Below are 15,794 nucleotides of genomic sequence, written 5' to 3' on the forward strand. Positions count from 1 at the left end.
CCAGTTACCACCCATTATCAAATCCCAGAAGTCAGCAGCTCTCTCGCTCTCTCGCTCACTCTCTCTACCATGCTAAACTGTTTGTTGCATTGGTATTATAATTACATTTAAGACAAAGGAAAAGGAAAGTATCTATGGTGAGTTTTTGAAATGTGAATGAGGATGTCAGATTTATAAGATCATAGTTTGAATCCCAGTGCATTATAAGAAGAAGGGTGTGATGCTTTAAAAACATTCATAAAATATGTGGAAAACTAGAAAAGCACTCGCAAAGCTGACCTCCGCCAAGCAGCTCATTCTCCTCATAATTGGATTTACACCGTCCGCATGGTGATCTGGATCATCATAAAAAGGTTCTAAGTTGTTCTTGGTATCTTTAAACACCAACCTTGAAAAGTGAATATACTTATATATTTTATGCAATATACAAAATATGTTTTTGGTATTTCTGGCATCTCCTGGGTGAAGGATTAAACATGTGTTCCAACTTGGGCTGGCTATATCTCATCAGATCAAACTCTGAGACCTCTTTAGATTGAGAGTTTTTGACTAGTGAATATTACCAATGAAGGACTTTAAACGACGTTTAGCTCCTCCCTGAAGTTTCAAATTCATTGACACAGTCCAGCAAGTTTCATATAGAAATATAAACGATCTTTATATATATATATCACTGAGCATTACTCCACAATCTTAAAACATTCTACAAAACGCACTCATCCCTTCCGTCGCATTGTCAATGCATCACAAATCCTTCCCCTGTCGTCGCGGTTTCCTTTCTCAGCACACGGATTCCGTGTTATCACACATCACAGCCCTTTCCTCTTCACCCTGAGGCACAGACGAGGAGTTATTCCTATCTTGCACAACTACTTCCCGTTGATATGACAGGTATCAGGAGGAAGGTGCACATCCACTCAAATCAGGTACTTCCTTGCACCGATTAACTTCACGTAGAGGGGTGTAAGGACCAGGATCAGGTTTTAGGAATGAAGCCAATCTTCCCTCATAGATTAATGGGGAAATGAAAGGTCTCCTGAAATCCTCACCTCAAGCTGACGGTATCCCCTCCACATCTGTTTTCCCTCCATCTTTCCCCCCAAGCCTTCCCCTAGCCCAGGAAGCCAAAGCAGGAGCTCGAGCTGAATCTTGTGTTTGCTGCTGGTATGTTTATGTGTTTGTGTTTTTAAGAGCTGAAAAGGCTGACACCATGAATCCTGGCGGCAGTCTCAGAGGATTTATGCTGCATTGTGTTGGCCTGTGTTCGGGTGATAGGAGGGGGGGGGGGGGGGGGGGGGCAGTGCTGCAAATGCTGGGATTGGCAGGATAGATATTTCTCTCCACATCAGTTTTGTGTGTGTATGCTGTGATAATTCATAATTTTCCTCTCCCAGTCGGTAACTTTATCTGCGTCTGCTGTGCGGCGCTGATGCACCGCCTGTCTGTGACCTTAAAGTACCCCTGCAGCGAATACACTTGTCTTTGGATTAGCTCTTAGGCTGGCCACGTCATTCGATTTCTCTCCCTCTGTCTGCCTCTGTTTCCTTCCCTGTGCCCGCCGGGCTAATATTTTGATATGTCACAACAAGTTCGTGTCAGCGGCCAGATCTGGACTGGCACATGTGCTCAGTGTCATTAGATCAGCTCAGGTTAGCGTGGAGCCTGGGGTTCTCACACAGAGATGCATCTGATGTGTGTGCACGTTTACTGTACTCAAACTGTAGACATATGTGTGTGTGTGTGTGTTTTTTTTAAGTGTTGGTGCTTTACATGTAATGCATCAGTCACTGACATGATCGTCTGTGCTGCAGCCTGATTTGGCTCTGTGTACATCAGTGTCTGTATGGCCCCAGGTTTGCATGCATTTGAGCATCCCTCGCAGCCTTTTAACAGCAGTGCCACTTGTGATGCATGAGGTGACAGGTATACGGCATATCAATAATGAACTGGCTTGCTTTCCTCTCACAGATTCAACCCTTCCACTAAGAGGAGGGCTTGCATCTTTCCAATTACCGTGTTCTGTCACTAATCTCCCTTCCCAGTTGCTTGGTGAAAATGGGACATTTTGCAGACTACTGCGTGAGAGCTTGCCGCATTTTCCCGGCGGTATATTCCTGAAACAGAAAGATTAATATGTCAATGGCTGACTTGATCGTAGTCAAACATGCACCTGTGTGTGTGTGTGTGTGTGTGTGTGTGTGTGTGCGTGTGTGGAGCCGCCTCCTTTATTTGCATGTCTAAAGCGAACATCTATCATCATCATCAAGGCACTGCAAAACAGTGAGGCAGGCAGACGCCGCCAACGCGCTCAGGAGAGAGACAGAATACACTTCCAAACCATTGCCGCAGCGATATCAAGCGCTCCTTAATGCCTTCACCTTGGGGCAAAAATGCTGTCTACACAGGCGCAAACATGCACGTTCTGTTTTACATCTTTTTTTTTTCTTTGCTGTTGCGGATTCATTCGGATCATTCATCTCATCACAGAAAAAAACCCATCATGACGATGGGGTGCGAGAACACCTGAGGCCTGAAATGATACACGTTAAATACACTGAATTGCCTCAATAAAAAAATAAAAAAAAATAAAAAATCCTTTCATCCACAGCATACGGTATTTTAGTGAAAGAGGATGGCTGGAGTGGATCAGTCCATATTTTGGGAGCCAGAAGGGATTCAGCGGGCAGCACTAAAGAGAAGAGTGAAAGCTGAAATGGTACCGCCTGATAGATGGAGGAGAAAACTACAGCGTGTGTGTGTGTGTGTGTGTGTGAGCGGAATAGTAAAAGAGCCCCCGAGACAAGAAGGAGGGGGGGCATGGGAGGAGGAAGGGAGCAAGAGCGAGGGAGGGAAGAGTATGGGAGTGAAGGCACAGAGCCAGAAAATTGCATTGCGTGCTCGATAATTAGTTTACCTCCCGGGTCTCATTCTCTATCACTCCGCTCCTCTCACTCTCGTTTCACTCTCAGGTCCTTTCCTACCTCGTAGGTTTTCCTCGTGCCTTTGTCTTGCCACTTTTGCTGCCTTTCGCCTCCTTCCACTTCCCTCGTCACTACATCACACTGTCACTTCTCTCTATTTTCCCCTCCTCTCATCCGCTCTCTTGCACTTAGCGGTTATCTCCATTGGCCCTCCTCTCCATCATCGCCTCCTCTACCCCTTCCCTTTTCCCTCCTCGTCTGCTGACTTGGCTCTCACCTTCGTTCTCATTTTATCTGTGGGGCTTGAAAAATGCAAAATGCCACCTTATCCGCGAGGCAGCCCATCAAACCTTGAGAAAGACAAAGCGAGTATAGAAAAAATTTGCGGAGAGATGATTGTGTATTTTTGTGTTCTGTGAGAGCAAGGGTAAAAACTTGCAGGCACAAAGGAGATTTGTACAAAAAAAAAACTTTCAATCAGTCATGGAAGTGTTTTAATACCATAAGCCAGTCCTGCTAATTATGGTCTTAAAGCAACAAGCACGAGTTTTAAGAGTCTTGCACAGTACAACAGAAATGCTGCCACTGAATAGAAGCCCGGCTCCATGCGACCCTTTTTTGGTTTGGTACTAGTTGAAAAGCAAGTGGTTCAAGCCTTTCCTTCTTAATTGTACACCCTAACCCTAACCCTAACCCTAACCCTAACCCTAACCCTCTGCTCGAAGGGCAGCAGCACAGAACAGATAGGGCGGCAAGACAAGAGTGATGGACAGAGGGATTTCACTCCAGGCTGGCAGGGTGTTTATTCCTAAAGCATTTAAGGCAGCAGAAAGCCAGAGGTAACAGATCACTGTTAACGTCTATCCTGATACTTAAGATGGGTCATATTCTCGCCATTGGTGCAGGAAGTCATATAAATATGCACGGTGAGTACAACATCTACAGAACATGCAACCCGCCGCAATGTGCCAGATGTTTTAGGTCATTTAGAAATATCACCTCAACTGGCACTTTAACCTTTAAAACACACAATTAATAATACATAAAAAAAATTAAGAAATATAGAGAATGTCTTAAGATGTTAATTTCTCTTGAAGATTTATTGTTATTTTACAGTGCACTGGTAATAATTAAGCAGCTAATTTGAAATTACTTTGATAAGTAATCTGGTTATAATTCATTGTTCAATCTAAATGCTAATGTGGTCAGTTCCATCCAGGTGTGGCATTGTGGGTCAGCCCACTGGTCCACCCGAAATATATTGTAGATATTTGTATCTTTTATTTATTATATTAATTCATATATATACAGCATAAACATTGAAATGGTTTTTTTTCTGTCAAATTAAATACACCAATAATGAAGTTGCCGATATGAGTGAAGTCTCGACCAATCACAGCCTATGTCTGCCCAGGTTACCCTACGAGGGTCATTCAGCAGTACAAATGACTTGGAGAAGTAGTAGATATGTCTGGTAACCACGGCCTGCAGGCATACAAGAAATGGCAACCAAAAAAGTGAATTTTCTTTTGATATTGTGAAATCTAACTAAATTAATTTGTCGTAATGGGAAAGACATGATGAGTCTCCAGAAAGTCGCTTCATGTTGCAGTTTCTAAGACGTTTTTATCACGACTACAATACCCCAGAAAATAACACAGAGAAGCCATAGAGCTGAAAACCTCTCTTCTTAGCATTGAAACAAACATCTTCAGTTTAGACAAAGTAGAATTGACAGCAGAGTCCACTGGACTCGCTCTTGTTAAAAGTCAAGGCAGCTCACCTACCAGTTCAATTCTCTCTCTCTCTCTCTATCTCTATCTCCTCCTAAAATCAACTTAAGGATGTATCCAACATTAAACTCTCAGGATTCCACGCCACATGCGTATTCAATTAATTAATTACTAATGAAATAGTGTTGGGTATTTTCTGATTTTGTTGCTCAGAACCGCATAATTTAGTTTTAAATTTAACTGCTGTTGTTCGAACGAAGCCTGACCTTCATTTGATTGCCCATGTGTGCGCTGGAGAGTGCTGTCCCGCTGCTGTTGATAGCGGCTCATGCCCAGCTGAGGTGATCAATAGTGGTGTGTATCTGAAAGGCAAAGAAACATCCTGTCTCTTTAGCACTGATACAGAATCTGTCCCTCCTTATCTGTAATGGTTCATTATTGAAGAATGGCCTGAATTATCATCCTGAATCTGGCCGCTGTCCACCGTAAGACACCGCAACCTTGATCGCATCTTTCTGTCGTCATTACGCTTCCTTCTCCTCCTCCTTCATTCATTATCATCATCATTTCCTCCTTTACCCATCTTCACACTCCTCTCTGCGGTTTGCACTTTCTTAGTTGCGCCACAGCGTCACATGATCCGAATGCAACGAGTTTAGGTACCTGAGGGCCGTTGCTAATGTTGACAAATGGCTGCCTGTACAGAGAGGGACCGTAGAGGAGGGTGGGCCTGCGACTACATGCTTAAAGGTCAGTGTTTGAACTCTGCGGACAGACAGAGGAAGGGAAGAAGATCCTTTTTTTTGACTTTGTGAAGCAGAAACCATTTCTTTCCATGTTTCCATAATTCAGTAAAGAGAAGAGGTTTTAGGAAATACACTTCTCTTTCTGGCAGGTACCATTAGCTTAGCTTAGCATAAAGACAGGACTGTTTCCTGGTCCATGCACAAAATGCCTGGTATCTTCTCATCAAGCAGAAGTTGCTTGGTAATAAGCTGCATCTCCAGGAAGTCATTTTTGGGGGGGGGGCATGTGTGATCACTCGTTGTCTGACATTTACTCTAATGTTAGGTGCTGGTTGTGTTTTTCAAAAGAGCTATTTCCGCATGCTTACAGTACTTAAGGGAAAATATTGTTTTATATACAGTATATTCAGTAGTATAGGCTTGTTATTCTGGGATAGCTGCCATCGCTACTGTCCTTATAGCCAAACGATGAAAATAAATTAACTACTTGAGTTTTGTTCATTAAATTAACTGGTGATTCCTGTTGAATGTGTGAAAATAGTAGTGATAATATTTAGTCAAGGAGTCAGAGGCCGTTAACCCTCTAGATCCGAGGAGGGGAGCAGAGTTAACACGCTGCTCGCCTCATCAGCATCCCTGTCGCTTTCAGCTTGCATTATGTCAACCTGGTTTGTGCTCAACGTTCAGCAGCTCTTTTTCGAGGAATTGCCCAGAGGCATTGGTCACAGACCTTTGTGTGTGAGTGTATCTGACTATGTTTAACGCCATAAGGAGGATCAAGGCGTGCCTGATGCGAGAGAAGTGGTACACCAGTAAATCGGAAGCACACTGAGCCCAAAGTGTTTCTGGGTAGGACAAACGTTTTCGCATAATACACCAAGGTGATATTTCCACTTCCTATTTATCCACTCTTAGTTAGAGGCTAAGATGACACGTTGCAGAGACGTGTGCTGTAACAGTTTCCTTTGGCAGACTACAAATTGACGAGTGATGGAAAAGCACAAGGGGCTGGCATCACGATGAAGCTCCTGGTGAAGCTGTGATGCATTCATTCACTAAAAAAAAAAGGCAAAAGGATGGCAGGTTTGTGAGACGACCTTCTGAAGTGTCGTTGAGCAACAGACTGCATTCCTGCTGGTTTTTTCTATGGCTGTTGACTGTTGACCTCAACGTGACTGAATGTAAAGAAGACTTTGAAGATCTTTCTTTGTCCACATTTCAGTGGACAATAGCTCCAGATGACATGAGCCTTTCTTATAAAGACACAACAGGACTGTTCATCTCAGTCATACATAGTCTGGGTAGCAGCATGAAATACGACCTTATGGTCTATGTTTTCTGCTCTGAGCGTGGCTGCTCTTTCAGGGAGCGTTAAACGGAATTTGCTGCAAGGTATAGTATTTAAGTCAAGCTATAGGCACTTCACCAGGAGTGAATGAAGGTTCAGGGCCATGCAAGAGTCATTCTAACAGGGAGGATGGCGCAGTCATCGTGAATGGAGTTTATAAATGGGAGTCTTTTTTTTGTTTTTGAATGATAAAAAGTAAGAAGAGCTTCAGAGAGTTTAAATACTGCACAGTTTAACGCCACTGAACGGCTGAGCAATCACTGTATGAAGAGAACACACTGACGGATAGTTGCTCTGGTGTAAGAGATTGTTTGCTTAATCTCGTTAGAAAGGATCAAGTGGAACATTTTCATCTAACAATTGCAACTCGGGTAAGTTTTGTAGGTTCTCAGTCATCCAGGTCATGGTAAATCATGAAGAACTGAAGAAGACTTCTTGGATGAAGGTGAAACGTCTTCAAACTTGACCAATTCCAGTTGATTCTTCTTGTTTGCTCGTCATGAGGAACTCAGGAGCAGCAAAACTGGAACATTCTGACCAGAGTTTCACTACAATGAGACGGAAGTGCTCAAACTAATAATGATTATTATTATTTTAGTTAACATGTTATTAGGCTTTCCATTAATCATTGATAATACAGTATCAGAAAATGGCCCATGAATGAGATCAAAGAAGTCGCTAAACCGTCACTGAGTCAGGCGGCGCTTCTTCGTGACTCCAGCCGTGACAATACCTCCACCTCACACATATGCATAGACACACACACACACACACACACACACATACAATCGAAATCATAAACATCCAGGCCCTCCGAATGTTACGTGTCCCTCATGCTAAATGTTCTGTTAGAGTCCATCTATCACCGGATGATGCATACGCCCTGCTTCACGCTGCTACAGCAGGACTTGTACTCTTAGTCATCAGATGCTGTTAAACTTGGCAAGGTGTGCAGGTGTTCTCTTCCATCCATCCACTCTAGGGATCCGTGCGAGGGTGTTGGATGACTCTTTGGTGAAGGAACATGATGATGGTGCGTGTGCGTGGGGACGTGTTGGTCATTCCACCTGTCAGTCAGTTCAGCTTATGCTCAGGTCTCAAAAGGTCCACTCACACAAACCCTGTAATTACAGATTCATATCTGCGTCAGGGGCTTTAAAACAGACATCTCTTCGGGTGAGTCAATCTCAAATGTAGGAAAATCTTGTGGGCGAGTCAATGGTTTGCTCTGTCTTGACAGCAAAGGCAGACGACTGAGCTTGGAACGAGACCCGGCGTGGCGTCGAGTCGAGATGTTAGGCCATGCGTACGCTGCTTAACGAGCCGTGAGCGATAGCTATGATCTCGCCACAAATAATTCATGAGCAACCCTGTAGAGGAGCTAGGGAGCTAAGAGGGAAGGGGAGAGGGAGGGAGTCCTGTAGCAAAGGAGAGGAAGATGAAGATGAAGAACGATCAACCTGACAGAGGATAGAAAGGGAATCCCCCATTAGGCTACCTACATTACTGATGTGTGTGTGTGTGTGTGTGTGTGTGTGTGTGAGTGTGTGTGTCATTTTGCGTTACAACTTCAGTTAAAAGCAGAGTGGGAGTGTGAACAGTTTGCATCACAATCGTGGGATTTGTGTTGAGACCGTTGTGAAGGAATGCACCAAAAGTGTGTGCTGGAGAGGCGATGAAGTGAGTTCAGATTTCCCTGGCAGCCGTGAAACCCAAAGTGTTCGACTGTACACTCTTGCCCTAAAGGCGCAACTGTGACTTCCCTTATACCTAATATTTCAGGTACATCATAGGAATGTTCATTAGATTTAGGGTAGGGTTCTGATTAAATATTTGCATTTATGCATAATTTTGAACAGGCCGTCATTGGTCACATGCTGTGGTGAGAAGAATGCCGTTGTCTAGGGTTTAAGGTGAATAAATGCAGTGTGGAAATGAGGAAATGGTCTGAGTTGTATGAAATAAAATTACAGAAAAACATATTATTGCGGAAAGGTCAAAAGCATGGGCGGCTGATCGCCCCAAGTGACAATGAGAACAGAGACCAGTGTGGTTTTTATATATTAACGGTCGCTAAAATGGTCATCATGTAATATGCAGCAGGTATAGCGGCGTGGAACATCCTGGAGGTCAGTTCAAGGTTTCATGATGAAGGCGTTCAGCTCCAGTGATTCCATATTGTAAAAATACTGTTGTTTAAAAAATAAAGTGATAATAGAAGTCACTAAATCTGGTGAATTTACATAAATAAATGGACACACACACATAATGTAAACTGATCAAATGATCAAACTTGCAGCTATAATAAGTTCAATTTAGTTTTTGGATTCAAATCTGTTCAGAAATATGGATTATATTAATCTTAGTGAAAATGATCATCAAGCCAGTTTTTTTTATTTGTCTGATGTCTTTCATGAACAAATAATTTACAGCTGCTAAACACGTGTGTGCTAGCACTGCAGCTTGCTGCCATCATCCATCCTCGTACCCGCGTACAGATGGGGCAACAGCACTACCCACTGTGCCACCGTGCTCTGTTTATTTAGCTAATAAACAGAGTTCCTATAATGTCTATAGAATCTTGATTTTCATGAAAAAAAAATGTGCTGACTGTTTCTGACAGAGGTCCTACGGATCCATCAGACGTGTCAGACCAACACACACGCTAAATGAAAGTTGGGAGGGGGGGCGGAGACAAAGGGCCCATGTGGGCCTCCATGGCATGTCATTAGTGAGGGAGAGGAGTTGACTTGATCCAGCTGACATTTAGCAGTACAGCTGAAAATGTCATGGAATGTCAGCCTTTACCTCTGGATATAATAGTGGAGCTATTGATCCCAAAAAACTTCCATCCATTTTGGACCCCTCTCCTGTTTCCCCTGGCCGCTGTCCTGAAAAAGATCACCCTCCCTTTGCTCCTGAATCTCCTTTCTCAGCCAGACTTTGATTTATTTTTCATTACTCATGAATTAGCTAGCCTTTGCTGAGTGGGTAGCCGATGCTACAACAGCAACCAGAGAGGGAATGAAGGAGGACTGGAGTTTCTGAGTGGATGTATTTGTTTTGTTGTTCAATTTCTTCGGTTTCTGTCTCACAATTTAAGAAACTCTTCTGAAGTTATTTAATTGACTGTCTGAATGACAGACTGGACTACAGAGATTTGCCAACTTTTTAAACAATGGTATTTTTTTGTGTGTGCCACAACCAACTGATCCAATTTATTTATTTGTGCTTTTATATGGGACTTCATATCTTTCCTTATTGCATAATAAATATAGAGGTTTTTGTAATATTGCACCAAACAATTCTTGCCCAATAAATAATCCTATAATGATGACACAAAGTGTTTGGGATCTATGGAAAATGAAAAACTAGACCAAACCATTATGCCACCGCATCTAACAGTACCAGGATAGTTTGGAATTAATAATATGACTTCAAAACCCTAACCCTATAGATGACATCATCCATATTTTAGAAACATGTAAGAAGAGAAATCTTTATGAATTGTAATTACCTCATTCTGCAGTTAAATCTCCTATTAAATTTTGGATTCAGATTATGATCCACTATTCAATGGATAGTTCCTTGGACTGTACCCTACCCTCTACTAAAATCCATTCAAACCATTTTACAACTTCTTAAATTATCCGGCTTAACAGAAAGACAGACGGTTTAAACAAAAAACACACATCTTCCTTGGCACAGATATTTTAAATCTATGAAAAGATAGGAAATTTAAAAAAGAGTTTTCTCGAGGGAGCACAGGATTTGTCAAATCAAAACCTAGAACTAAATATCTTCTCCTGGCTGAGACTAAACAACAAATTCAGGAAATGAAGCAAGTGTCGAGACCATGTTATTTTGCCTGTCTCTTGACTTCCATTCTGCGTTTCCATTATTACATTTGACTGAAGCTCGAGTGACTTGTTGAGAGTTGCCTGGTTCACACTCAGAATAGCAGCTGGCTCATGTTTAAATCTTTGACGAAACAATAACCAATGCAATCAGACTTGGACACAAAGCTTTCATTACAGTGCACTGTTCTCTGCCTCATTTCAAATTAAACAGTAATCTCCCCAGTAGCTAAAGCAGAACCTAATTATGCTGAAAACCCACTTGTAAACATTTTCCCCATTTGGTTTGCCATGCTGCGGTGAATTTAGCGACTTTAGATCCATGGCCTCACGCTTTGTTTTGGGTAGTTCTATGCTGTCGAGTCTATTTCAGTCCACGCTACCCCTGCTGTCCTCGGTTGACTGACTTTCACATCAAGTACTGGATTTATCTGGCAACTCAGGCAGATCGGCCCTGAAGGCCACTACCCAACATGCAATGGTTGAAGTCACCAATAGAACTGTTTACACTGGATTCAATAGTTTCCTTTTGATTAAAACATTTGAGTAACTTAAGATTTTTAAATATTGAAGTTTCCAGATTGTTTCTTTTCATCTTTTTTTTTTTTATGTTGTATTGTGTATTCTGTGACGTTCCTGTCCTAAGATGTCCTGATCTCTCAACAGCACACGATGACTCTTGGTGCAATTTTTTTTTATAAAAGAGGAGTGTGATTCAATTAGCCGCCAACCACCTCTCAGTTGCGTCTATCTCGCCGGCTTCACCCGTTTCCGTTATGAAACCCCATCAATCATGAAAATGGCCAGTTCAGCAGCTAAGAGCATGGGTCACGTCACGTAGTGCATTTAGGAGAAGGACAATCTCCTTTCTTGCTTACCGTATGTGTCCACTCAATAAGCGCACCTCCAGATGCCAGAGAAAGGATTGAAAGATGTTTTTAATCATGATGTTTTCCTCAATGCTGCTTTACACAGCAGTCAAACGGTGAAAAGGAAAGGCGCTGACGTGCATGCCGCAGCTTGGTGCCTGGACTGTCTGAGTGTTCTGAGCTTTTTTCAAGTCTCCTATAATTGGATGCACGGAAAAGAGGTTGACATTTCTGTTGTTGTTTTTGTCTCAGAGCTTCATATTTTTGTTTTTTCCCCATTCGTAATTATATTGATTTACAGTAAACCAAAACAATAGGTGGTTTATTCCATCTCCTCGTTCCCTCCCCATGCCCAGTTACACCACCACACAGACACACATCCTCCCCTCCCCATTAACTAACATGACTGATCAGTTTAACCTACACACATTACCTGGCCAGTTTAAGGTATAGCCGAGTAATGAGTTATGTGGACAATGAAATTGATAAAAGCTTTATTATAAAAAGATACAAAGATGTCAGGTTTTTTTTTTGTTTAATCACTTAATAATTTATTTTTTTTGCTGTCCCTCTACAGTCGCTTTATCTAATTAAGAACCAGACAATAAAAACCTCAAAAACGCAGACAGCGTTTGTACTGTCGTCAAAGTATAGTAGAGCATGCCCCCTAGTGTTGTCCAACCTCAACCACACACAGGTGGGCTGAATGGAGATTGTATTCATTTGTGAATAGTGGCAAAAATGTAATATTAATGTCAGACAGGGCTCATTTGTATCCATACAATCCTTTATGGACAACCTCAAAGGGTTGGGATGCTTGTAGAACACCAAGAAAGACAGCACATCTCCAAACAGACTACTTGCTAATAACTCTTGCCCACACTTTGTGAACACCTGAACCTTTCAAGCACAGCCTGTTGGGATATTTTCCTCCTCTGCCTGTACACTTTCCAAACTGCTCTTTTCAGCTCTCCACAACTGTCAGCATCCCGATTTCAATGGAAACCAGATTAGAACGTATCTTAACCACCTGTCCTCTCTCTCTCTCTTTCTCACTCTCTGCAGGTACATCCGCACCATGTACCTCGGCATTCAAAGTCACCGTCAGAAGGAGAACCAGCGGCGTTTTTACTGGGCTATGATGTATGAATATGCCGATGTCAACATGCTGCGACTGCTGGAGACTTTCTTAGAAAGTGCCCCTCAGCTGGTGCTGCAGCTCTGCATCATGATCCAGAGCAACAAGGCTGAGTGGCTGCAGTGTAAGGGGCATCCTACATAAGGCTCTACATGAGCAGCATACATTGCATGTGATTCTGAGGTTATCATATGATGCCTACAAGGCGTTCATAATCTGCACTTGATAAATTCATTTTCCACGGAGGCCGTATTTCAGTTTATTTACTGTCCTCCACAAGTGCACCCTGTTTCCAGCCATGATAATTCTTATTTGTGAAAGTGCTTTTATAATGATGGATTCCTCATCTAACACAAGAAAGGAAAGGAAATTCAGTCAGAACAAGATGCCCTCGCTTGTATGGCTGTCTATAGAAATAACCGGCAGTGCTTAGCTGAGAGGCAACATGCTGCTGCTCTACGGATCTTGAATTGGTTAACTTCATGGAGACTGGACCTATGATGATCCCTTTTTAAATAGGTTCGGTTTCTGTGGCTGAAATGAAAATGGCTGCATATTGTTGCTGTTTTTTTCTCTGCTTGTACTATTTCCTCTCTGTGTATCTTCACAGGCTTTTCTGCACTGTCCTCCCTCTTGTCCTTGGCCTGGGTGCTAGCGTCTTACCACAAGCTCCTCCGTGATGCACGCGACGACAAAAAGAGCATGAGTTACCGAGGTGCTCTGGTGCATCTGTTCTGGCGCCTTTTTACCATCTCCTCGCGGGTGCTCTCCCTTGCCCTATTTGCCTCTGTTTTCCACATCTACTTTGGCATTTTTGTGGTGCTCCACTGGTGTGTCATGGCTTTCTGGGTCATCCATGGCGGCACTGACTTTTGCATGTCCAAGTGGGAAGAGGTACTGTTCAATATGGTGGTGGGCGTGGTTTACGTCTTTTGCTGGTTCAATGTATGTGAGGGCCGGACGAGGTGCAGAATGGTGACCTACTACACAGTGGTACTGCTGGAGAACGCAATCCTCAGCTCCCTTTGGTATGCGTACCGCGACCCAGCCACCACCGACGCCTATGCCTCTTTTGCCCTCTGTGGTGTCTTCCTGTGCTTTGCCTCAGGTGTGGCCTGTATGGTTCTTTATTACGGGGTTCTTCACCCAATGGGCCCACGGCTGAGGGTGCTAGCCAGCTCCTGCTGTGCTGAGCTGCTGTGGGGCCTTCCATTACCCCCTGAGGCTGAGCCCATGGCTCCCACTCCAGGCCCCCGTGGCTCTCAGGCCACCCCCACAAGGGGTCTGACAGGGGAGTATGTGGAGTCAGATGAAACAGCCACGGACACCTGCCTTCCAGTTTTCCAGGTAAGGTCCACAGAGCCTGTGGACGCAGCTGGAAGGCCCATCCAACCCGAGGGCCCTCTCATCAAGATAGACATGCCCAGAAAACGCTACCCAGCCTGGGATGCACACTTTGTGGATCGGCGCCTGCGCAGGACCATAAATGTGCTGCAGTACATTAGCCCCAATGCAGTGGGCATCAGGTATAGGGATGGTCCACTTCTTTATGAACTCCTGCAGTATGAATCCTCCTTCTAAAGGCATCTTCTCCACCTCGCTGTCACCTCCTCTTACAGACAACAATGCACAAGCCTTTTCTGTCTTTCTTTCTACTCTTCCTCCTCTCAAGATATTAGCTCTTTCCATCTCTCTCTCTCTCTCTCTCTCTCTCTCTCTGTCTCTCTCTGTCTCTCTCTAATAATTCAGCTCTGCAGGAGATGTGTGTTTTGTCAAATGAAAATCTCTCAAGACAGTCTAAACACACAGTCATGGTTTATTTTTGAAAAGAGTATATATACAAGAGTATAGAGAAAAAAATTACAAACCTACAGTATCTTATGTGATATATACAGAGGTCTCATATATATCCCTCTGCATTGATAGAGGATGTTCTGTATGAGTGTGTAGATAACCTATGAATGTTTCATTATGAAATGTGTTTAATGCATTATACAGTATTGGTGATTTAACCTGTTAATACTTGTAAAGGGCATATTGTATGTCCCTGTAAAATGGGACTAGTGCAGCCTGATGGGAATGATGGAGGAGAGTCTCAGAAGAGGCAGGTCTTTGCACATGCCAACATTTACTGCCATTGTATGTTTGCTGAGTCTTTAGACCATGAATTAAAAAGCACTGAAAATTATTTTGTGATGTTATAGCACAAGCAAAGATATTTCTGTAAATGGATTTCTGTCCCCGTGAGCTTAATCGGCTGAAGTGTATCCTGGCTGTTCTGTTTTTGTTCAAAATCATAAATCGTATCATGTATGGAAGGGGGGGGGGGACACTGACCTTCAATCAGTTCCACCCACGCGTTAAATGTTTTTCAGTGCAGACTGCCCTCCAGTGGAGGCAAGTTGTAACAGCATGCCTTAATTGGTCACTCATTTCTGCCTGAAGTAGAGCGCACAAAAAAATGACTAACACAATGAAATGGAAATAGAATGTCGTGAACATGAGCACAATGTTGTCTAAATTGATTTGAAGAAAATCAGAGCAAAAAGAGCAAACAAACAAACAAACAAAAAGAAACATTCCAAAGATTTTTGTATCGATTTTAAGAGTCGAGTAGAAAAGTACAAATGTGCAGTCACATGCATAAGTGCAAAGACCAATCCTCCACCATTCCCTTCTGAGTCCTAGAAAATACTTGGTCATTCCTTTTTTTTATTATTATTATTATCAACTATGTTTTAGATTGATTAATATACCTGTATGCTTATTGGGTGGAAGGACTTGTAATAAGTTCTTGAAAAAAAAATGAAAATCTGAGAAGATATCTCTATGCTATTATACTTCAGTGTGTATTTGCATCCACATTTGTAATCACTGACATAATTATATTTTGCCAGGTCACACTTTTTTTTTAGATAACAAAAATATTGTGCTGTGCTCTGTTAAAAGCTATACATACTCCTCGATATCAGCGAGCCCTCGCAGAGCTTGTGCTCTTACGTGGGTGAGAGCGACTGTTCTGGGACTTGCTCACACAGTTGAAACAAAGCCAAAATGCTTTTTGCAGTACTGTCTTTCCAATCCGTCTGCCCCTTTGAACCAGTCGCTAAATACGTGCCATCTAAAGGCCTGCTGTGCACAAACACACGATACAATAACGTCATGACCACCCATAACAATGA

At 42.8% G+C, this 15,794-nt stretch overlaps 1 protein-coding gene across 1 annotated transcript in view; it reads left to right on the plus strand.

Moving 5' to 3' along the window:
* The window catches only part of xkr6b (XK, Kell blood group complex subunit-related family, member 6b), a 40,162-nt gene extending 25,969 nt beyond the window's left edge, over window positions 1-14,193 (plus strand). The window contains exons 2-3 of the mRNA XM_068753700.1: window positions 12,540-12,736; window positions 13,223-14,193. Coding sequence (XP_068609801.1) covers window positions 12,540-12,736; window positions 13,223-14,193 — 1,168 coding nt within the window. The remainder of the gene's footprint in view (window positions 1-12,539; window positions 12,737-13,222) is intronic.
* The last annotated feature ends 1,601 nt before the right edge of the window (window positions 14,194-15,794 follow it).

Source organism: Brachionichthys hirsutus, chromosome 20 (genome assembly GCF_040956055.1).
Source record: "Brachionichthys hirsutus isolate HB-005 chromosome 20, CSIRO-AGI_Bhir_v1, whole genome shotgun sequence".
NCBI lineage: Eukaryota > Metazoa > Chordata > Actinopteri > Lophiiformes > Brachionichthyidae > Brachionichthys > Brachionichthys hirsutus.